The sequence below is a fragment of the Plasmodium chabaudi genome (genome assembly GCF_900002335.3).
Source record: "Plasmodium chabaudi chabaudi strain AS genome assembly, chromosome: 8".
In the NCBI taxonomy this organism is placed as follows: Eukaryota; Apicomplexa; class Aconoidasida; order Haemosporida; family Plasmodiidae; genus Plasmodium; species Plasmodium chabaudi.
The window spans coordinates 1369698-1394281 of record NC_030108.2 but is presented as its reverse complement, the minus strand read 5'-3'; the positions used below and the strand labels follow the sequence as shown (position 1 = coordinate 1394281).

At 24.6% G+C, this 24584-nt stretch overlaps 6 protein-coding genes across 6 annotated transcripts; 3 read left to right on the top strand and 3 right to left on the bottom strand.

The window, feature by feature from the left end:
- Positions 1–1075: 1075 nt before the first annotated feature.
- On the bottom strand, positions 1076–2241 carry PCHAS_0837600 (CIR protein; the record flags this gene model as incomplete). The annotated part of the gene is made up of 3 exons (XM_016797994.1): positions 1076–1159; positions 1265–2092; positions 2227–2241. The coding sequence occupies 3 exons, from the start codon at positions 2239–2241 to the stop codon at positions 1076–1078; spliced, it is 927 nt and encodes a 308-aa protein (XP_016653890.1).
- A 4598-nt stretch (positions 2242–6839) lies between these two features.
- PCHAS_0837500 (fam-a protein) lies at positions 6840–8333 on the top strand (the record flags this gene model as incomplete). Its single annotated transcript, XM_016797993.1, has 6 exons — positions 6840–6967; positions 7116–7356; positions 7448–7517; positions 7657–7766; positions 7871–8092; positions 8238–8333. 6 exons carry the CDS (start codon positions 6840–6842, stop codon positions 8331–8333), a joined length of 867 nt encoding a protein of 288 aa, XP_016653889.1.
- A 972-nt stretch (positions 8334–9305) lies between these two features.
- Positions 9306–9587, bottom strand: PCHAS_0837451 (acyl-coA synthetase, fragment; the record flags this gene model as incomplete). Its single annotated transcript, XM_051320989.1, has 1 exon — positions 9306–9587. One exon carries the CDS (start codon positions 9585–9587, stop codon positions 9306–9308), a length of 282 nt encoding a protein of 93 aa, XP_051176948.1.
- Positions 9588–11806: 2219 nt separating this feature from the next.
- Positions 11807–13120, top strand: PCHAS_0837400 (lysophospholipase, putative; the record flags this gene model as incomplete). Its single annotated transcript, XM_737744.2, has 1 exon — positions 11807–13120. One exon carries the CDS (start codon positions 11807–11809, stop codon positions 13118–13120), a length of 1314 nt encoding a protein of 437 aa, XP_742837.2.
- A 3190-nt stretch (positions 13121–16310) lies between these two features.
- PCHAS_0837300 (fam-a protein) lies at positions 16311–17747 on the top strand (the record flags this gene model as incomplete). Its single annotated transcript, XM_016797992.1, has 6 exons — positions 16311–16441; positions 16590–16827; positions 16917–16986; positions 17155–17264; positions 17357–17587; positions 17724–17747. 6 exons carry the CDS (start codon positions 16311–16313, stop codon positions 17745–17747), a joined length of 804 nt encoding a protein of 267 aa, XP_016653888.1.
- A 2141-nt stretch (positions 17748–19888) lies between these two features.
- On the bottom strand, positions 19889–23934 carry PCHAS_0837200 (CIR protein; the record flags this gene model as incomplete). Its single annotated transcript, XM_016797991.1, has 3 exons — positions 19889–20308; positions 20412–23777; positions 23920–23934. 3 exons carry the CDS (start codon positions 23932–23934, stop codon positions 19889–19891), a joined length of 3801 nt encoding a protein of 1266 aa, XP_016653887.1.
- Between the last annotated feature and the right edge of the window lie 650 nt (positions 23935–24584).

Below are 24584 nucleotides of genomic sequence, written 5' to 3'. Positions count from 1 at the left end.
AATTTATATAAACAAGTTATATGACATTTATGGAAATATATTATAATAAAATTATATGGTGCTTCTATTTTAAATCGTCCACATATTTGTGATCCTGAAATTATAACAAAATTTTATATTTTATTTTTACTTTAAATAATAAAAATAAATAATATATTTTAGATGCGTAAAAAAATACATGTTTGTTCGTAAATATTTTTGTTTATTTGATTCATTATATTAAATATAATAAAATTATTTTTAATATTTAAAATATAAACAATTTATTCCATTAATTTATATACGTACAAAGTTATATAAATATATAACAACTCTATCATCAAAGATGTAATATGCAACTACTAAAATTTTTATATTTATGTTTTTTTCAAATAACAACCCATTTTCGTATAGAATATATATTTTAATTATAAATAAATAAGTTGGTGTAACAAATTCAACCTATAATATATTTTTTACATATTTTTATATAAATAAGTCTTTTGTATAATTTAAAAGGTCCTTTAATGACATATTTGATACTTTATAAACTTATATTTTTCTATTGCGATCTATCTACAAGTAAATTAATATATCAATTATAGTAGTAAAATACTAGATACATATATATTGCAAATCAATATATGCAGACATATGAAAAAATTTATCAAAAATCATTATTTGCATCTAAATGCATTATATTTTTATATTTCTCAAGTGTTTAATATTGTTTAATAATGTTCTATATTTTTTATAAAAATAGGCCAAATGAGCCTTAGCATGGATCCCACATAATAAAACCCGAATTATTTATACTAATAAACGCAATATGGCTTATTTATTATTGTTTGAATTTTATATTGTCTTTTAAATACAATCCATATATTTTTAACACAAGAATGAAACTTATTAAATTTATCACATAAATAATGTCTTTTCTTTTATAAACAAAAATATTCAACAAAAAAATTAAAAAATAAATGGTACAGGGTTATCCTGTATGTGCTTGTATATATTTAATAATCCCATTTTTCATCAATGTAATTTATAATTATTCCGATTGGTTCCTTTCGATGAATGCATTTTTAACGCCATTTTAGGCTTTCTTTTGATCACTCAAATTTATAATCTTTTTCATGGCTTTTCTTTTCGCCTTTTTTCGCCATACGGGTGTTAAATACTAACATAAAAATAAAAATATATAATTATTTGTCTTTTTATACACTCAAAAAATATGTTATAATGTATATTTTTTAAATTTATATTTTTGAATTGTAATACTTACCTTATATGAAATTCCTAAAATAATGGGTATTAAAACTAATGGAACTGCGATGTAGGGTAGTTTATTTCCATTATTTATACTTGTGGTGGTTACTGATGAATCTGGTAAACTAACTACGGTGGGCGTAACAATTTCTGAAACTTCATTTGTCGGTTCCTCAACCTTCGATTCTTGTTTACTTTTACAGAAACTTTCACAGCTTTCTCTTCCTTCTGGTGGCTTCAATTCTGGAAGATTCTTATCATTATGGTTTTTTCTAAATTTATCATAATCTTTTTTTAAATTTGACAATACACTACAATATGGATTACAAATTTCTTTCCAGGGAAAAGTAATCAAACATGTACGATACAATTCACCACATTTTTCAGCACTCTCTTGACATTCAGTGGGGTTTGAAGAGCTTTTACATTTATTAATTGTATCACATATTCCTTTAAGGAATTTATAAAGATTGTTCAAGTATATAAAATGAAGTCCCATTATATCTTTTTTGTTATTTATGGATTCACTATGTTCACTAAACCATTCATTCTGTGTAAATATGTCATACATAGTATTTTTTTCAATATCTATCTTCGTATTTTCCTTAATTTTAGAACTAAACCATAAAATAGCGTATTGAGAAAGTTTATCATCCTCTGACTTTTCATTATCAATGCTCCTAAAATTTTCAAGCAATCCTACAAAAGAAGAGCTGAGTTTTAGGGATTCACTATCACAGTTTTTATTAGGGCAATAAGCCTTGAGGATCTCATCATTAAACTTATAATTTTGAGATTCTGGATCAAAGACAACATTTTCATCGGCAAAATTAATTTTTTCACACTACGAAGATATTTACGAATTAAAGAAAAGAATGTATTAATATAATTGCACTAAAATGAAGATTAATATAATTTATAGGCGATTCAGCATATTAATCACATATGAAGAATATTATATTTAACAAATTTATATACCAATTCCTTAGACATTATAATGGAATTTAATTATAAATATTACACCTAAACAAATATGTGTTACTTGTACATATATCTATGATTAATCATATACTTACAATTATTAACAATCAAATTAATATAAAATAATAATAAATGTGATTAAAAGGAAATATTATATTTCTTTTGTGTCTATTTAGCTAAATCCTCATCATATGTAATATGTTCAAACATGCTAATCACATAATAGAATAAATAAACAAATATGTAATATTTTTGTCAATATTCATGCTAGTCTATTACACAATTTTTATAACCTTGTAATAGTTTAAATAAAGTATATCTCCTAATTATTATATATTTTCACATGCAGGATAAAAATGTATTTTTTTGTTTTTTAAATAAAAAAATTAAAAAAAATTGTATTAGTATAAATATTTAAAGAACCAAAAATTAATTGCTACCCGAAATATTCAAAATAAGATTGTGTCTCATCATTAGATACCCTTAATGCACTTATATAAGTTACTATTCCTCGTGGCATATTGATCTTTAATATTATTTCCAATAAATGAAAAGACATTTTTTTGTTTAAATTATAATATTTAATAAACAAATCAATATTATGTTTTCTAATTAAATGATATAATTGGTGCATTTATATTTAATCAATATATATATTATAAGATCATTTTAAAATGTATAATAACCTTGCTTATTTCCTAGCATTTCCTTATATATAAATAGAATTAATGAATAGTTTTTGTGCATATATTATCTAATTTTGAATATTAAAAAAAATAATATGAAATTTTGGTTAATCGACCTATTACAATTAAAATAGATCATGGAAATTGATTAGTTCTGGGGTAATTGTTAGTATATATATAATGCATATTATAGTTTTCATTCTTATGATCTATTTAATATATAAATGATCATGAAATATATTTTAAACATTAAAACAAATAAATGTAAATGTGCTCGTACAATTTAAATTAAATATATTAATTTTTAAACTTTATTCATACTTTGATTGGAATAATGAATGAATTCAAGACGAAATATAATATGAGTTACCATTTTAAATATACCCTTATACTTATAAACTAAAATATATTTCGTATTGAATATTTGTTAATATCAAATCAGTTAGTTTATAATGTAAACATATTATTTTTAACGAATATTATGAAATTTTTAATATTATATTGATTGATAACTTTAATATTATGGAACCATAATAAAGTATACTTAGCTAAAAATTGTAATGATTAATTTGATCTTACATGCAAGCAATTTCAATCTTATCATACCTTAGGAATATATATAATGAATTTATACCCATACAGTGTATCATATAAGCAGAGTATATTTGTTCGTATTAGTAGCATATTCATCCATTATTATTGATGTATACCATTGTATGCTACAATGAGATGATTAATGCACTCAAGAGGAATACTTCAAAACAATATATAAAGTTTTTGTATTCCATTGTTTTAAAGCATAATATTTAAAAATATATATTATATTATGAAAATAATATATTTAAAATATAAATTTATAAGTTTGCATATATAATACCCTAACATAAATATTATTAGTTCAAATTAATGTTAATATTAAACTATATGAAGTTTCCACAATAAAACGATATTTCAATATTTGTTATTAGTAAAGTATTTTATTGATTACATGTATAAGCATATAATAATAACTCTATTTCCATCTATCATATTATTTATAATAATTAAAACAAAATATGATATGAAATTTTATTAATATACTTATATTTTATCTTTAACAATTTTAAAATATAATTTATTTATGCCTCAAAATTATAAAACTTAAAATATTGTATATATAGTTCAATTTTTATTGTGTTATTAAAAATGTTAGATGCATAAAATGTCTTTTATAGATATCGTTGTATTGCCGAATCTCGACCGATATTTAATGAACCCACATTTTATAATTACCTATTATATATTAGTATTATGTTTAAATAATATTAAACATATACCAATTAACCTGAAAGTATATTATAACGCAGGCAATTGGTCCAAATGAATATAATTATATGTTATAACCTCATATATGAGATTACTATATTGTTTGGTTGGAAAGTTATAATTTAAATCAAAATAATAATGATACGAATTATAAGCTTTACTAAATAAAATGTTTCATAAAATAAAGAACATACTGTGTTACTCATGGTTCAACATAGCTATGGGTTAATACGTCTTATATAATATATAATAAGGGCTCTTACATATAGTTAGACAAAATTAGAAATAAATTATAAAATGTGAAGTTATAATATTGCCACATGTAATATATACGATCGAATTCGATGAAGGTATTGTAACTTATGTAAAATATGTTATGCGACCCCTTTCATATTAATGACTATGTTACTTCGAGGGGGGCATATATTGGGGCATCATTTCGAGATGAACACATACGAGATGGTGTATATATTTAATAAACATTTACAAGCCAGTAAATATTATCAGATTATAAACAAATTAATAAAAATATAATCTTAACTCAAAACATAGATTCCATGGAACAAAACTCTAACCCATAATACAGAACCCTGACCCAAAATACGGGTTTCCCAAAATCCATCTCGAAATCTGAACTTTAAACTACGAATACAATTTTAATCTTTTATGGAAAATAAATAAAAAAGTGTAAAATTATTTATATTAATACGAATTTAAATTATAACAAAAATACAAAAATAATGTAAAAAATTAGGATTATGTGAATTAAAAGTAAAATACTTCTTGTAAATATACCATAATATCCTTTTTTATTAACACATTTTTTAAACGGATTAAAAATGTTTGATACAAAAAATATATTTTATCGATGCATTATCGAATATCGATCTATACTTTATGATTATCTATTACATATTAGTAATATGGTTAATTAATCATAAAAATTTCAGTATTAAGGCATATGGACTATATTATAAACAATTTTAAACGAATCCTATTATAATTTTATAAGTTCATAAATAATATTAAATCACAAATGTTGTATCATCCAAATAAGACATTTTGTTAAATAAGAAGATTCATCAAATAAACTTAATTGATGTTATATATATATATGTGTTGATATAATTTCAAACGTACTGATTCCCATTTCTTACATGATACACAATTATAGCATATATTATTAAGACTCAATGTATATGGCAAACTCAAAATTAGCAACAAATAGAAAATACCAATATATACTTCAACATACTTAATATTTAATATATAACACGCAAATGTAACTGTTATAATTTATGAAGATGTATTTTTTGTTGGTTCCTTTTCATGTAAATGCTTATGCCCCTTCATGTATTACAGGCATATGCCGCATTTAGTGAACAAAATACAGGAGTTGTAATATATGTGTTTTTTCGTTTAATAATTTATTATATATATTAAATAAATTAAATAGACGAATAAATATTATAAAAAATAAAATGTCAATATATTCCTGAACCCTAAACCCAATCTGCATAATACAAAAAACCATTATTTTGAACGCCTTAACATTAAAAAATATATAATTAAAAAAAATATATAATTAAAAAATATATATTTTTTTCGTATATAAATATTCTATAGTTTATTTTACAATTTTATTTAATTTTATTTTATATATTTTTTTATATTTTGTATTGTTTTATATTTTATATTTATATTTAATTTTGTTGCGTAAAAAATATTTTATTATAATTTGTGTCAATTTGCAAGAAATAATGTGTATCATTATTATCACCAACAATAATATTGGAACAGTTGTATTAAGATTAAAAATAAAAAATAAAATTGAAAAACCTGTGATTAAACATAACGAAAAATTTAGCACACTGTTATTATGATGAATTGGAAATTATTATTGTAGTTGTAATTGTTGCAATCATATAAAATAATATATATACAATTCAGATAAATTAAACTCATTAATACATAAAAATATAAAAAATATATATACTCAAATAAAGGTGAAAACTAACAAAACTATAACTACTATATATTTTGTACAATTACTATTATGTATGTGTACTCCTCTATCCCCGTTTATTATTCATTACAAATATATATATAATCATAACTATCCCAAATCACATATTGGGAAAATTACATTAAAACGAATAATTATTTTTTATACCCTTGCTCTCTTTATATTTAAATTGTCAGTTTTCATTAGATAATGCACGGATATATCCATATGTTTCTTTTTCAAGGTGCATTTAAGTAACTGCATGCATAATCCTATAATATATAGATATTTTATACAACTATGCTTTAATTTTGGTTAACAAAATATAAAAAAGGTGTATGCCCATTATCCGTAACATATAAAATATTATAATACTAAAAAAATTAAAATCATAATATTATGTGTGCTCTATAATTTGTGACGTTATTTTTCCTCCCTTGCAACTATTTCATTTAAATAATTTGGTGTTTAATTATAATAAATTTATTTTTTATTTTAAAATATTTATTAATTTTTTATAAAAATTTCGCGCATTCTTTTGCTTCTACTTTAATATACTTATATAACGTATTTTCACACTTTTTAAATTAATATTTTACTTCTCAAATCCCAAAATGAATAAATTATATATTAAGGTTGCTTTAGCACTTTTATGTATCGCAGGATATATGCAAAATGTAGCATTTGCAAGCGAAACTTCCGCAGATGTTGCTACTACCGATTCCCCCCGCCAAAAAAATATGTATGAAAACGTGGAAAATATATACATATAATATAAATATGCATATTCATCAAACGCATGCCTTTATAATTACTGAATGTTAAAAATTCCATCTATAAATTCATTTCTTTCTTTTTTTACCCATTAAAAATAATATCACTTTCACCAGTCATATTGAGAATGCAATATATCAATACCCCAATGGCCAGAAATATCTTGACGGTGATGAAGTTTTACTATCAATAGAACATGTAAACCAGGCTTCAATACTTTTACAAAAACTTTCTGCGACTGGTGTAAATGATTATTCTGCCTATTCTACAGAAAATAAAAATTGTACTATATATTCTAAGAAAGTTGGAAATATGGATATTGGAAGGCTTCATGTTACAATCCCATCTGCCTCTAAAGTATCAAATATCAAACAATATTTAACATATAAAAATAACTTAAAATTAAATAATCATTATTACATTTATCCATATGTTTTTTTTTCATTAGTACAATGATTTATTAGAGAAGATTTGGGATTTCGATGGTAAACACAAATCGGATAGCAATATTATTAGAGGTACATAAAAAATAATCAATTAATGAATTTAATATGTGATTATCACTATTTACACATCTTTCAATTTTACTGTTCTTTGCCTATTATTTTGTTATATTTATAATATTTCATTTATATCTCCAAAATAATTATTTTTTAGGAATTGTTTCTCGTGAATACTGGAACACTTTATGCTTGTTTGAAAAACAAAGCGTAGATCCTAATTATACACCTCCCATAAAAAAATATGCTTTAGGCTCAATATTTCGTGTAAGGACATTTATTTTCCATTATTTTTCTAAAAATTCTAATATTCATATTATTATACATTAATTTATACAATACATATATTTTTTTATTCATTAATTTTGTAGAAATCAAGTGACACAACTGTAATTGTATGTCCATCAAGAACTATAAATGATGACACTGAAATCGATAAAGAAACTGATATGAAAGAAGTGTACTTCAATTTAAAAGCAATCGAAACTGACATTGATCCTGAGGATGCATTAACCAAATTAGGTGCTAACATATCCGGATTTGTAATTAAAAAAGGCAACGATGATCAAGTTCATGTTACTTATATCAACGCTGTAAGAAACCTCAAAAAATACTAACATAATCATTTTTCTCATTTTAACATTTATTTTAAGTGTCTTTCTCTATAAGTCATATATTATATGATATTCACATACAAAATATTGAGATATTTTATATATTTATTCATTTTTTTTGTAGGTCCATGATGTTAGCAATTCTACCGAGTCTATCCACAACAAAAAAGAAAGAGGTCTTACATATGCAAATATTCTAAGCTTAGTACAACGCATTTAATCTATTAATTAACAATATCCTCCAAGTAAAAGTCTTTCAACACTTTAATATTGGGATACATAAATTAATAAAATTAATTTATCTTTATGCGTAATGCCTATTTAAATTACCATAACAACATTTTGATCGTTTTAAAATGATTATTTATTATGTAATTTCTTGCTCCTTTTGAATTAAAATATATTAAATAATTAATGCTATAATTCAATTATATTTTCTGTTCGATTGCCCTTTATATTAGTTTGATCGCTTTCTTACCGTTAAAAATTTGTCTTCCGTACTTTTGTTATTATCATAGAACTTAAAACTTATTAATAATTAATTGGATATCAATATAGAAATATCATAAAATATATCGATCACCATCCTCAATTAATACGCTTATCATTTATTTTTATCTTTATTATTTATATTTTTTCCTTAATGTTTGTCTTTCAAATCTTTTACAAAATCCAAATAATAAATACTAATATAAACTGCAACTTATTCTATCACTTTTAATAACTTATTTCTTATGTATATTTAAAACAATTCGTTAAACTAATATATTTTATCAAAATATACAAAATTAAATACAATGTGGTATTGGATCCTAATCCATATATGGGTTCCATAAACGCAACCTAAACCCTGATCCATTATATAATTTGAAAATATAAAAACATAAATTTAAATATAAAAAGTTATGTGTTAATAAGAAAATTGCTTATATTTTATGTACATATTTATTTAATACATTCCCTTATTTTACGGAAATTGACAAATAAATGTATAAGACAAAGAATGACAACAGTTTTTTTGTGTAATAAAAACAATAAACACCAAATTTTTAATTATTTATATAATTGGAATTACAAAAAATTCCATTTTGTTTTCTATATAAACATAAAACAAGATTTTATGTAAGATACAAAATATAAGGGTGAACAAAAAATATAAAATGAAATCCATAATATGGTTATAGTTTGTTGACTAACTTTTTGCAGAAGCTTTTTGTCCTTTCAGTTTGTCTTTATATTTGGATTTCACTTGTTCAAAGTAAAAATCGTAATCATTGATTAATTTAAATCGTTTTACTTTAAAGGTTGGCGTTAAATAATTGGAGGTGTCCCATAATCCCATTGTGATATATATATCATTAATTAAGTTATATCTACTTAAATTTGTTTTATTAAAGGCTTCTAACATATCCTTTTTAATATAATCAACATACTCTTTTTTTGTATTAACTTCTTCATCTAATACTTTATCCATAAACCCTTTTTGTGTAAATATAACAACATATATAAATTTAAAACATATTTAAATTATCATATTGCAAAGACACATATTCCTACATGACAATATAGCGATATTTCGTTCTTCTGTAAGGCAAATTACACATTCTATAAGAAAAAATCAATCAGAGTGATATATGCAATGTATACATGTGTACTTATACATATATTGTCATAAACCCGTTTCAAAGAATTAAATATACTTTCCCGAGCGAGACGGGCCAATGGATTTGGTTGTGGTTTTATGTCATTTGTATCAAATACATTTAAGTTAATTCCTTTCTTGGGTTGGTTATATATATTTGATTTATTCCTTTCGGAAATACTTTTGTAATAGTTTTATATTCCCCTGAGGAGTAACTGCATATTGTAACAAAGGGGTGATAATAAGTAAAATAAAATGGCATATATATATGCATATGCGTGCTCCTAAGATAATTTTCTATATGCCTATTAGCTGTTGTATAACGCAGTCTCACTAATTAAAAAGGAAAGCATAATCTCATAACCTATTGGCACATGTATGTATACATTTTTCAGTTTAATCCTTACAATAATTCTCTTCTTTCTGTAAATCCTTCTTTGCAACAAAAATGGATTGATATTTAACGTCGTAAAAAGCATTAAAAAAATTTTATTAAATAAACATTATTCCAATCATTAATAATTTGCATTGTCTTTCTGCGTAAATTTACATAATTTCGAGCTACAAATGTTCTTTAGACATTTATATTCGTCCCTTGAAGCGGTAAATCATACAATTGATCAATGCTTGTTCTCTACGTAAGGAAGTTATTTTGTATATAAAAATGTTTGAAACGGAAATGGGGTGAATTTAATATAAAATCTATGTAATAGAATTGAAGAAAAGTGAAAAGTATTGCATATGCATACTTTAACACTACATTGTTCTTACAATAATTATAGGGGGATTAAATTTGATCGTTCATGTCTATCAGAAAAAAGGAAAGATGAACAAAATCAAAGTTTATGAAAAAAATAATATGTACCCATGCAGTTAAGATGTGGCAATATTTTATGAACATACATATTGGTTATATAGTTATGGTCATAAAAATCAAGACTATTTTTATTCTTATTGTATTATATTTACTGAAACATGATATTTCCATATAATTATATTTATCATATGTCTAGTATGTTATTTTAAGTTAAAAATAACTATTTATTTTAAAGAACCCTGAACCCTGGTCCAATTATGATAATAATCTAAATTATAAACACATAAAATGAAAAAATTCGCCTTTTAAATATGTTTATAAAGTTTACGGTTAAAATCATATCACAAATTTTAGCAATATGTTATTAATTGTATACAATAATTTTGAAGTGAATAAAATATTTATTGCTTTAAATAAAAAAAAAATGTAAATATTTTTATATTTTTTCTTATAATGTATAATTAACGTCACAAATCAATAACATTTTTAAAGTGTTATATATATTAATAATATTTCTTTCGAGAGAATTATTATATCGATGTAAAAATAAAAACACATTTTTTGGTTGTCGTTTTTTTCGTTGCCTTTATAAATAAATATGCTATGCATACTGTACTTCCTCAACATTACTTTTTAAGTAAGAGCGTTATATAAATCATTATTTATTAATAAAAAAATAATATATAACAATTATATATTTTAAATATATATTTTAAATATATATTTTTTCTTATACTATATTTAATTACTGAAAAAAAAAATTAAAAAAAAAATTACCGGAAAACAAACAATATATAATAATTCGAATTTATTTTATTATATCAATTGTAATTTCATCTGATTACATGAAATGCTATATAAAACTCCGAAAATAAAATAAAAAATATAATTATGCATTTTTCCATTTCTTGTAATTTGTTTACGATCTGTTATATTATTATAATGTACATGCAGTCCTATTAATATTATTTGATACTAATGTAGTGTGTATGTAGAATTTGCATATGTACACTTGTATAATCCCATAACACGATTTAATATTATATATTTGTTTGTGTTAATAATCTATATGCATATATTTGAAAAGTATAATTTTAATTATATATGCATATATACAGATTTTATGCAAAAAACAAAGGCATTTACCATTAAAAATGCCTTATTAAAAGAAAAAGTGATATATAAATATATATTTTTTTAGTTGTAATATGGATTTTTATATTCCATAATATTGATGATGAAAGAAATTGAATTGAATAATGATGAATCAATGGATAAAACATGTAATTTAGATGGTAATCCTATGGTAGGCTGGTTATGCAATAAACATGGTTTACTTTTAAAAACATATAGATGGCTATCTAAAAATGCTGCAGGAATTATATTGTTAATACATGGATACAGATTTCATATTCGATTAACTTTTATGAGAACAAATTTAAAAATTCCAAATCACAATGAAAGCTTCGTAGTAGATAGTAATACTTATTATATTTATAAAGATAGTTGGATTGAAAAATTTAATCAAAGTGGTTATTCAGTATATGGAATAGATTTGCAAGGACATGGGGAATCACAATCATGGAAAAATGTAAACGGTGATTTTAGTCGTTTTGATGATTTAGTTGATGATGTAATACAATATATGAATCAAATTCACGATGAAATTTCGAATGAAAATCAAACGGATGGTGAATCTTATGATATAGTGTCAACTAAAAAAAAAAGACTTCCTATGTATATTATTGGGTATTCAATGGGAGCAAATATTGCTTTAAGAATATTACAATTATTAAATAAAGAAAAAGAAGATAAAATTAAGACGTATAATTCAAATAACTATAAAAAATGTAGCATCATGCTAAACAATTCTACTGATGTTAATGAAATTGATAATGATATGCATAATATGAATAATTCTAAATATGGCGATTCAGGTACTTCTAGTGGTAGTACCTCTGCTACGATAAGTGCTATTGTTAGTACTAGTGATAAACATGAAGGATGCTATAACGATTTAGATAAATTCAATATTAAAGGTTGCGCATCTTTATCTGGCATGATAAGAATAAAATCAATATTTAATCCTGGAAATATATCGCTAAAGTATTTTTATTTACCTATAATAAACTTCCTGTCTTATATCTTACCTAATTTACAAAATTTGTTAGAACCACATAATAACACGTCCGGATATTTTTCTAATATATGTAAATATTATATATTTCGAAATATTAATGGAAAAAAATATAAATATATATATGAACTTGCAAAGGCAACTGTCACATTGGATCGTAATATTAAATATATGCCAAAAGATGTTCCTTTATTATTTGTGCATTCACAAGACGATAGTATTTGTTCTTATGAACGGGCAGTTGCGTTTTATAATAAAGTAAATGTTAGTAAAAAAGAATTATATCCTGTTGATGGTATGGATCATAATATAACGACAAACCCAGGAAATGAAGAAATTTTAAAAAAAGTTATTGATTGGATTTCTGATGTAAGAAGCAACGATGAAGATGGAAAGGAAAATGAACTATAAAATCTCTTTTAATAATGCTTATATTAATTATTGTTTTGTATTTTTTTAAGTCACAACAAGAAAAGATAATAATAAATAAATTATATATTTCTACATTATCTATATGTTCTTTGTTATTTCAAATTGTTTTTTAAAATTAAAAAACCATGAAGAAAAATTGTTTGTTTGTTAATGGTTAGTATATATAAAATGTATATTATTATTTTCATTTTTATTATCTATTTAATATATAAATGATTAGACAAAATATTTTAAACATTAAAAAAAATAAATATAATTGTTTTCGTACAATTTAATTTAAATGTATTAATTTTTATTTAAAAATTGTGCCCATACTTTTGTTAGAATATTGAATTAATTTGAGAAGCAATACAACATGAGTTACCATTTTAAGTACACATTTATACTTATAACCTAAGCATATGTTATGTATTGTATATTTTTAATAAAATAATATTTATTTCTATAATAAAATAGTTATATTTTTAATGAAAACTATAGAGTTATTAATAAAATTAATATCATCTTGCTTAATAATGTTAATCCTAATATTACCATATTAAAGATTAAATAACTGTTATGATATTTCATTTGGTCGTGTACGTATACAATTTTAATATTATAATACCTTTAAGGATATATGTAATGAATTTATACCAATATAGTGCATCAAATAAACATAATATATTTGTTCATATTTAGTACCATACAAATTCATTATTATTACTATTATTATTGTTACTGTTATACCATTGTATACTACAATGAGACAATTAATGCACTCAAGAGGAACCGCTTAAATAAATTAGTAATTTTCCTTTTCTCATTGTTTTAAAGTATAACGGTTTAGAACATATATATTATCTCGTAAAAACATTATATTTAAATTATATATTTATTAGTTTATATATGATAATCTAATGTAAATATTATTAGTTCAAAGTAAATTAATTATACATACCTTTATACTTTACGTTAATATATAATTGCATATGTTTCCAGATTTAACATATTTCCTTGCTTGACCATGGATACAATATTATATATATAAGTATTATAACAAACTATAACATTAAATTTTATTAATATTCTTATATTCAATTATATTAACTGTTTTAAATATAATATATTTATACCTCAATATTATGAAGTTTTAAAATTAGTAGTGATTAATCGAATATCATACCTTTATGGAAAGTAAATAAAAGCTTATAAAACGATTTCTATTAATGCTAATTATTTTTAATGCAAATGTAAAGGAAATACAAAAGAGAATAGTAACTACAACTAAAACTTAAAAATTATTGTATATATAGTTCAATTTTTTATGTATTATTAAAAATGTTAGATGTATAAAATACCTTTTATAGGCAACGTTGCATTGTCGATTCTCGATAGATATTTACGAATCTATATTTTATGCCTATCTATTATATATTGGTAATATGTTTAATTAACATTAAAAATATTCCCATTAGTCTGAATGTATATTATAACGTAGACAATTATTCCAAATGAATATAATTATATATTATAACTTTATATATAAGATTGTTATACTGTTCGGTTATCAAAATACAATTTAAATAAAAATAATAATGACACGAATTATAAGTTTTACTAAATAAAATTTTCATCAAATGAAGAATCACATAGTGTTATGCATAATTCAATATAGTTCCTGATTAACAAGCTATATAAATAGACAATTATGATATAGCTTAATACTTCATATATAGGCATATATGTTAATATATGCAATATAGACATTTGATTTTAATCATATTAAATCAATATTAACACTCAATTATATACATTATACCTTATGGAAATATATGATATATGGCCCCTTTCATATTAATGGTTATGCCCCTTTGGGGTGCATATTTAGACATCATCTTGAGACAAAACATACTGGAATGATAAATATATTTAATTAGCATTGTCAGACCAATAAATATGATAAAATTATAAAAAAATAAATTACAATATACCCAGAACCCTAACACAAAGCGCAGATTCAGTGAACGAAACAATAACCCATAATACATAACCTTGACCCATAATGCATGAACATCTCGACATTAAGAATATTAAAATAAAAAAATTAATTAATTTTATGTATGCATATATATATTTCTTGGTTTTACCATTTTATGTTTCATTATTTTATTTTTATATTTTATTTATTTGTATTTTTTTAATTTCATATATAATATGTTTTACTATTAAAAGGGAATTTATAATTTGTATTAATTTATAAAAAATCATGAGTGTCAATATTACTACCAATAAATAATTTTTATAAAATTAATAATTTTTCGAGAAAAATGTTATTTAGTAAAATTTGCATTAAAAGAAATAAAAAATCACAGAATGTTTGCCCTTACAATATAAATTTTATCTACTGTTATCATGATGAGATAAAAAAATATTGTTTTTATAGTAGTATTAGTAATGTAAAAAATTAACTGCATTTCTCAGATTAAATCAATTATTTTAATATTCAAAAATAAATAGACATGCTTTATATTAAAAAATAGCTTATTAAAGGAATTTTGTAATACAAATGAAAAAAATAACAAAGCAATTATTTTAATATAATTATTAATGTAAGTATATATAATTATATTAAAACAAATATGTATTTTATATTATTTTTTATTTTTATATTTGGATTTTAAATGATTGATTTTCTATTAGGTAAAAACAACATTTTTTTTTTTCTATTATATATAAATATAGGTATATATGTGATTCCATACGTAACGGAATCATTTATAAATTTAAAATTGAAATTAATCAATTAATAAAAATATAAAACATGCATATTCATAATGACATATATTAAAAATATAATTTATATGATATAATTCAAGTTATTTATTTTTATATATTATAATATTAATTAGATTATGAATTGTAATATTTTTGATATTCATTATTTATGAAAATTTCTGTATTACATTGTCTTGTGATTGAATTATTTAAATAAAAAATATATTAAACTTATAAATATGATAAAAGCATACAAATTTGGTGTTTAAATAATAATTTGTAAATTTTTTAAATAAATATTAGTTTTTTATACTTTATTGGAGAAAATTATTTATTCTATTTTTCGACCTGCTAATTTTTAATTAAAAAAAATACTAATGTAAATTGTAATATTTTTTTTGTAAAGTTCAAAATGAATAGATTTTATATTCAATTTGTTTTATTCCTTTTAAGCATTTTCGTATATGCGAATAATAAAACCCTTGCAACTGAGCCTGCTCCAGGAGAAGATGAAGCATCTCAGTCAACAGATCAAAATTCTACGTAAGAGAATACAACAACATATATAATATATATTACATATTTCATTATGAAAATATTAAATATATACCAGCGTAACAGTGTTATAATATAAATACAATATCTTTATTTTTGTACGCATAAAAAATATGTCCATTTTTATCAATGATAGTTCCGAAAAAAGATATGAAAAAGACAAGCCCCTAGTATGCATCAATCCAATAATAAATGCACAAGCAGTTGAACTTATGGATGAAGCTGTAAAACAATTTAAATATCATGCTACATATATAGATGGTTATGAACGTTGGTCAACAAATACTGATTCTTGTTTGCGCTTCTATAAAAAAGAGCTTGAAGACAATACACTTGTTGAAAAAATTGAATATTCAATTTGGGATTCTGTTAATGTATCAATTAATGAATAATATTAAAACTATAAACCAAATTTAAAAAGGATTATAAATTATATACATATGTTTCTTTTTTCTTCCATTAGTTTAGTGACATAGTAAGCGATTTATGGGATTCTGATAACCCCACATTTTTCAATGCTGAGTCTGTTAAAAGTACACAAATCATAAATAATTATTCAAATTAACATATTATTGTTACTATTCATTCGACATATCGTGATTTATTATTGTCATTGCTATATGATACTACTTATTGTTTCCCATATCTTCAAATTCATGATATTTTAATTTCATCTATGTGATTTTATAATATTTTTTTAGGAAAAGTTGTCCGTGTGTACAATCCAGATTTAATAATGATACAACAACGTTACAAAACTTGGTTTGGGGGCCGTGAGAAATACTTTTATGCTTTAGCTACAAAGGTTGAAGTAAGGACATCTTCCCTTTTCTCTTCGTTATAAATCGTATTTCTCATATTGTTTATAATAATTTATCCAATATATTTTTATTAATCTTGTAGGTGACAAAATATATAACTTTCATTGTCATGACTTCGGTAAATGTAGTTGATAAATACCCTTCCGATAAAGAATATAAAAACAAAATCATAGAAAAGGCAAATTCATTCAAAACTGTTATTGATAATGAAGAAGATATTAGAAAAGGAAAATTAAAAAAAACGTTTGTTAACATAGCTGGATACTACATTCAAAAATACAATCAATATGTTGATGTCACCTTTGTTGCATCTGTAAGCGATATACAAATTTTAATAACATGATACTTCTCAACAACTGTTTAAATAAATGTACATGTTTATAATATATACTATATTTTGCAAAAGCTCAAGTTTTTTATATATTCATTCATTTATATTTTTTTCTTAGATTGACGGGCATGCTTGCATTTAACAAAAATGCGTTACTGGAAAGGCTTTATATATTTTTTCCCTTCATATATTTCATGTCTATTTTTCATCATCGTAATATTAGAAGATTTATGTTAATGAAATGATTTATTTCCATGCGCAATGGTTGCTTTAAATGGCCATCATAATTTTTTTTGTTTTAAGAATCCTTGCATATAATTTGTTTTTGTCTTTTAATATTAAGATGCATCTATTTGTATTAATTTGTGAATAATGCAAACGTATGTATATAATTTATGAAAAATATTTCTTTATGACATATTTTCGTATTATTATGGATAATTCATTTTTTGTATTAAAAATTGATAAGTTTTGTTTTTCTTCTACTAGTTCTTTGATTTTAACTATTCTTATAAACCAAATAATTTTGATTAAAAATTAATTATCTCCCAATAGGGCATGCCTTAATTATATAAATTGATGCCATACGAATAATATATTATTGATTTATTTTCCTCTTTCTTTTTTTTCTCTTAAATTGACTCTTTGAAACCCTTTCCGAAAGTCAAATAATGAATGCTAATATAAAAACAGTAAAAAGTAAACGCTAATTTTGTTGTTCTTTATGTTGTAAGGTTTGATAATTGTATAGGATTATTAATTTTGCTGTACATTTAGTTTTTAATTTATTATAATCAGTTGATAAACTAGACAATAATCGAATATATTAATATTCAACAAATCCTTTCTTTTATCTATGATTTCCTTAAGACTTGTGCATTTATTGTCATTTTGTATAATCGTATCATACTTTTGATTATCATTTCCATATTTAGTATAGGCTTCTAATCTCTATACCAATATTTTATTAAAATTATAACATTTTCAATTAAGTTGTGTTACTTACATCTCTATGTAAATTGCATAAATTTATATTATTTTTAATGAATATAGCGAAATTAAAAACACATGTCAATATACCTAATAATCATATTTTTATTTCTTATATTTGGATTTACAAATACATTTCTGTGAACTATTTTATGTATATATTTGTGTAGCTTTATCACACTCTCAAACAAATTTTAACGATAATCCATATTTACCAATCTATTATAAGCTTAAACAAACCTTTGAATACAAATTCGTTTTAAAATAACACTTAATGTGTGTTAACTATCTATTGATTCGTCCTATTACCATTAACTAAATATTATATAAATAGATATGAACACCATTTTTATGTGTAATACCAATCTAGGTATAATTATGCTGTGAATTTCACCCTTTGGAGGTAGGGATATATATGCTATACTTAAGAAAAAGATGGAGAATATGCACCTTATTATTCTACATAATTTCTTTTTATATAATTTTTATTAAATATGTATAGCAAATAATTAATGTAGCAATACTTTGTCGGTTATTTGAGGCCACTTTTTACATTAAAAGAAATTTTTTGTATTATTTTTTTAATAATAAGCAACTATTAAAAAATATATTTTTAAAAATAGTTTATCATATAACAATTATTATTATAGAATCGCTGAAAAGAATATAATAATCTAATATTGAATGGAACTTATTAACAACATTTCCTTTATATATAATATAAAATGGAATTTATATTATATCATTACACAAAACACATTAAATTATGTTTAATTATTAAATACAAATTATACTTTATCCTTATGAACTCATTTATTTTTTTCATATAAAGAACAAGGATGCATATGGATCAATCTTGAATTTGAGCGACAACTGCAATTATGATATATTTGAAAATTGATACATGAATTATATTTTAATTTATTAGTTAATTTAGTATTTTTTTTCTATATGTAATATTCTTTCGTTATTACTTAAAATCTCTAATTACATATAATGTAAATAATAATGTTAAAAATTTTAGTTGAAAATAAAAAATTTACATTATATTTAGTAAACCTACATAAACAAATAAATAATATAAAAATAAATAAAATTCAATCAAAACAAAGCCCTGAATCTTATTATATTTTTTATAAAATGGGAAATGCAATATTAACGCGGATCTCATATATTATGACAACAATTATTTATATTAATAAATGATATTTATGTATTATAGTTAAAATTTATCTATTTTTAAAATTATATATCCTAAATCTCTGAACCTTCAAATGCGAGTTACTAAATTTATCATTCTATAGTGTCTCGTTTTCTTTTATAGATAAAAAAAATCCACAAAAAAAATAAATTAATAAATGGCATAGGATCGGCCTGCATAAGTTTGTATATATTCAATAATGGTATTTTCACATTAACTGAATTTATAACTATTTCTGTCTTTTTTCCATCACCAAAATTTATAACTGATTTTTTATATTTTTTTTTATATTCTGAATTTATAGTTATATATGTTTTTCGTTTTCCATCACGTGAATTTATCACTGTTTTTATTGATTTTTTTTCATTAACTGAATTTATAATTATTTCTGTCTTTTTCCCATTACCTGAATTTATAAACCTCTTTTCCCTTTTCTTTCCACTAACCAAATTTATAACTCTTTTCATGTTTTTTTCTTTCTTCGAATTCTTTGCAGATCCAAATGATAAATACTAAAATAAAAGCGGTAAAAAATATAACATATTTTTTATATTTGTAATTATTAAGTGACAAAAATTTTTAAAATGATATATTTAATAGTTGCGCATTCTTTACCTTATACGTAAATGCTAAAAAAATGAATATTGCAGCTCCTATAATACCAATACCTAGTATGTCACATTTTTTATTTGTTCCTATACACCATATTGATGGCTTTTCGTTAATTTTAACATCTGTTCCTGAAGGGTTATTTCCACTCCCTGTATTTGAAGGACTCATACCAGAATTTGGTAATGTACCTGTATTAATTGTTAGTGTTTGAATTCCCCCTTTTCCGGCGTTTGGATCAAGTTTCTGCAATGTGTTAGATGCACCGTTCTGAGTAGTATCTTGGGAAACTGGTGTAGAGCTAGGTTGCTGTTGAGGGGGTGGCGTTTGTGTGCCCGGTGATGGTGAAGTTACTTGTGGCGGCGGTTGTGGTGTTGATGGTGGAGTTACTGATAGTGGTGGAGGTAGTGGAGGTGGTGGTGGATTTTGCTGTGATTGTTTAGATGTATCTGTTCCACCCCCTGGGTCATTGGATCCAGGTTGGTTATCATCTGATTGCGAAGAATTACTGAATGGATTCAATTTGCTAGTTACACTACTAACAGCATTGCCAAAATAACTAGTAGTGCTATTATAAGTATCTGTTATGCTTTTCATCGTGCTATTATAAGTATCTTTTACGGTATTCATAGTGCTGTCATAAGCATTTTGTGCAATGGTCTTAGTTCTATTATATGCATCAGTGACTTGATTAGTGGCCTTTGTTAAAATATTTTTTGGAGTTTGATATATATCGGAAGCACTAGGTAAATGATTTATGGGATTTAAATCCACTCCCCAAAAGTTGAACCAACTTCCTTTGGATTTTCCTGATGGATGTGCTGCACCCTGACCACCTGGTACATTTGGCCCACCACTCGCTCCACTACCTGTACTTCCTTGACCACTTGAACCTCCTTGACCACTTGAACCTCCTTGATTACTTGAACCGCCTTGACCACCTGTATCTCCTTGATTACTTGAACCGCCTTGACTACCTGACCCACTATTTATACCTCCTTTTCCACCTCCTGTACCTCCTACGGCACCACTTGCTCCACTTGTTCCACTGCCACCACCTCCTACTGCACCACTTCCTCTACCGCTTCCTCCACCACCTACTCCACCACCTACTCCACTCCCTGCTCCACTGCCTGTTCCAGTATCTGTTCCACCACCAGCACCTCCTTGCTTAGAATTTTGGCCTTGAGGTTGATTTATTGCACCGCTTGAGGAATCTGCTTTATTTCCAGTGACTGTATTTCCTTGGGAATTTCCTATTCCATCAATTGCATTTTTTTGTGCCCCAATTCCACCAGGTGATGTGCCTGGATCCGTCCCCGGATTTGCCTGTTGACTATTTGTGCCCCCTTTTGGATCTTTTTTATTGTTTACTACTCCACTTTGTATACCTGTTGATGTCGTTGTACATGTTGATGTTCCCGTACCCGCTGATGCTGTCGTACAGGTTGATGTTGTTGTAGTCATTGATGTTGATGCACCTGATGATGACGTTCCCAATGATTGTGGACCGGATGGTATTGTACCTTGCGATGGTGTGCCTAATGGTGATGCGCCCGATGATGGTACACCGGGTGGTGATGCATCTGATGATGTGCTTGTTGGTGATGATGTGACTGTTGTACCCGATGATGATGTGACTGTTGTACCCGATGATGATGTGGCTGTTGCACCCGATGATGATGTAGCTGTTTGTGATGGTGTACCTGGTGATGATTGTATACCTGATGGTGGTGTTACATCTGGTGGTTTCGTTGCACCTGATTTTGCTGCGCCTGGTGATGGTGTTGTATCTGATTTTGTTGCACCTGATTGTAGTGTTGTACCTGGTGGTAATGATGTATCTGATGATGATGAACCCGATGGTACTTGTGCACCTGGTGATGATAGTGTTGCACCTGATGGTGGTGTGCCCGATGGTATTTTACCTGGGGATTGTGTACCTAATGATGATGTGCCCGGTGATGGTGACGCACCCGATGGCGGTGTACCTAATTTTGTTGTACTTGCTCCAGATGATCCCGATGGTAAAACTTTTGGTGGTTGTACAGGTCCAGATTGTGCAGGTGGTTTTTTCCCTGGTTGCCCTTGTTGCCCTTGTTGCCCTTGTTGCCCTTGTTGCCCTTGTTGCCCTTGTTTCCCTGATTGCCCTTGTTGCCCTGGTTTCCCTGGTTGTCCTTGTACTTTTTTTTGTGACGATCCTGATGGTGTAGGTACTGGTTGTGCAGGTGGTGGTGTCGGTTTTCCAGCTGCTGTATGTGCAGACGCTGGTTTTGCAGGTGCTGGTTTTGCAGGTGCTGGTTTTGCAGGTGCTGGTTTTGCAGGTGCTGGTTTTGCAGGTGCTGGTTTTGGAGCTGCTGGTTTTGGAGCTGCTGGTTTTGTAGCTACTGGCTTTGTAGCTACTGGTTTTGTACCTGCTGATTGCGGTGGTGATGGCACTGCTGCTTTTCCAGGTGTTGTAACTTTTCCTGATGAATCTTTTGCTCCACGTTGTGAATTCCCAGAAGGTTGTGCTTGAGGTCCTGAGGGGGGTTTATTAGAGTCTCCGGTCCCTTTAGATATACTCTGTGAATTTGTTGATGCAATTTTTTTTCCAATTTCCTCATCCTGAGATTTAACTTTTCCGCATCCTTCATTATCAAAGCTAAGTACTTCACTATCAGATACAAAATATTCATCTTTATTTCCAAACGTTTTAAGAGGTTTAATACGATTAGATAATAATTTGTTTATATTACTATCATTATTGGTAATGATTTTATTCCATAGAAAATCTTCATATACTTTTTTTAAACTATCCAATAAATGTAAATATGGTTTACAATCTTTAACGGCCTTATGAGTGGTTTTATAATAGTTTTGACATTGGGCGGAATAATTCCCAAGAAGATCTCTATTAGGATTTTTGATATTTTTATTGTATTCAGTAATTAGTTTACATATATAACTAAGTAAGTTGTATAATTCGTTCATTTTCCTAATAGTAGCATCCTTATAAAGTTTTTTACTATTTATAACGTTCCAATATATATAATTTCCTGTATGCTTATCTAAATGCTTTTTGTAAGATTCTTCCATAGTTGCTTTATAGTTTTTTTCTAACTTAAATAATTTATCGCCTAGCCATATCATAAAAAATTCAATATGCCGGTTTTCATGATGACCTGTTCCGTTTAAATTCTTAGTGGTTTTAGTCAAATTCTGGTATAAATATACTGCCAAAGCGTTAATTCTTTCATAATTATTTTTACAAGGGCGAACCTTTTTATTTTCATAAGGGCATCTATTTTCCAATGAATCGTTTTTATTAAATTTGATCTCATCGACAACTCCATTGTTAAAATATTCATCAGCCTCGAGAAGGAATTTACACTATGAAAATATTTTTAAAAGTTTAAATAAAAATAAATACTAATAAAAATGGTATTTAAATACAATTTAATAGTAATTTATAGGTAGTTCAATATTCAAGCAATGCGAAGACAGGTGTTTTAATTAAAAAATATGTACTTACTGCTCTACTAGCCATTGTAATGATATTTTATCTTTAATTTGTCGATATTTGGCATCATATTATTTTTATATAAAATATGTATACTGAACCAATCAAAGGCTTCATTTAAGCACATTCTGATTATTTTAAATATTTAAATTAATATGTAATAATAATATAATATGATTACTAAAGGAACATTACGTTTACTTTTTATGGCAATTTATCTAAATCGCCTTATGTTTTAATTTATTTAAACATGCTTGATAATATATACATCTAATACCATTATTTTTATAAAATTTAGAATTATCCAATTATGTAATTTTGTGTGACCATATAATGGGTTTAAATAAATATATTTCCTTATAATTATAAGTTTAAACATAGAGAAAAACGATATGTTTTCTCTCTTTTTTTAATAAAACGATTTCGGAAAATATATTACTATAAATATATAAAGAATTAGAAATATGTTGTCACTATAATTGTTAAAAATATATTTATATCTCATTATTGATATCATATATTGATATGAGTTATTATTCTTCATCACATGCTGCATATTTTAATGTTATTTCTATTAAATATAAAACAAATTATTTATTAAAATTATAACATTTAAAAATAATTCGGCATTATTACTTTTTCTAAATAGATGATATATATTTTGTATTTATATTTTA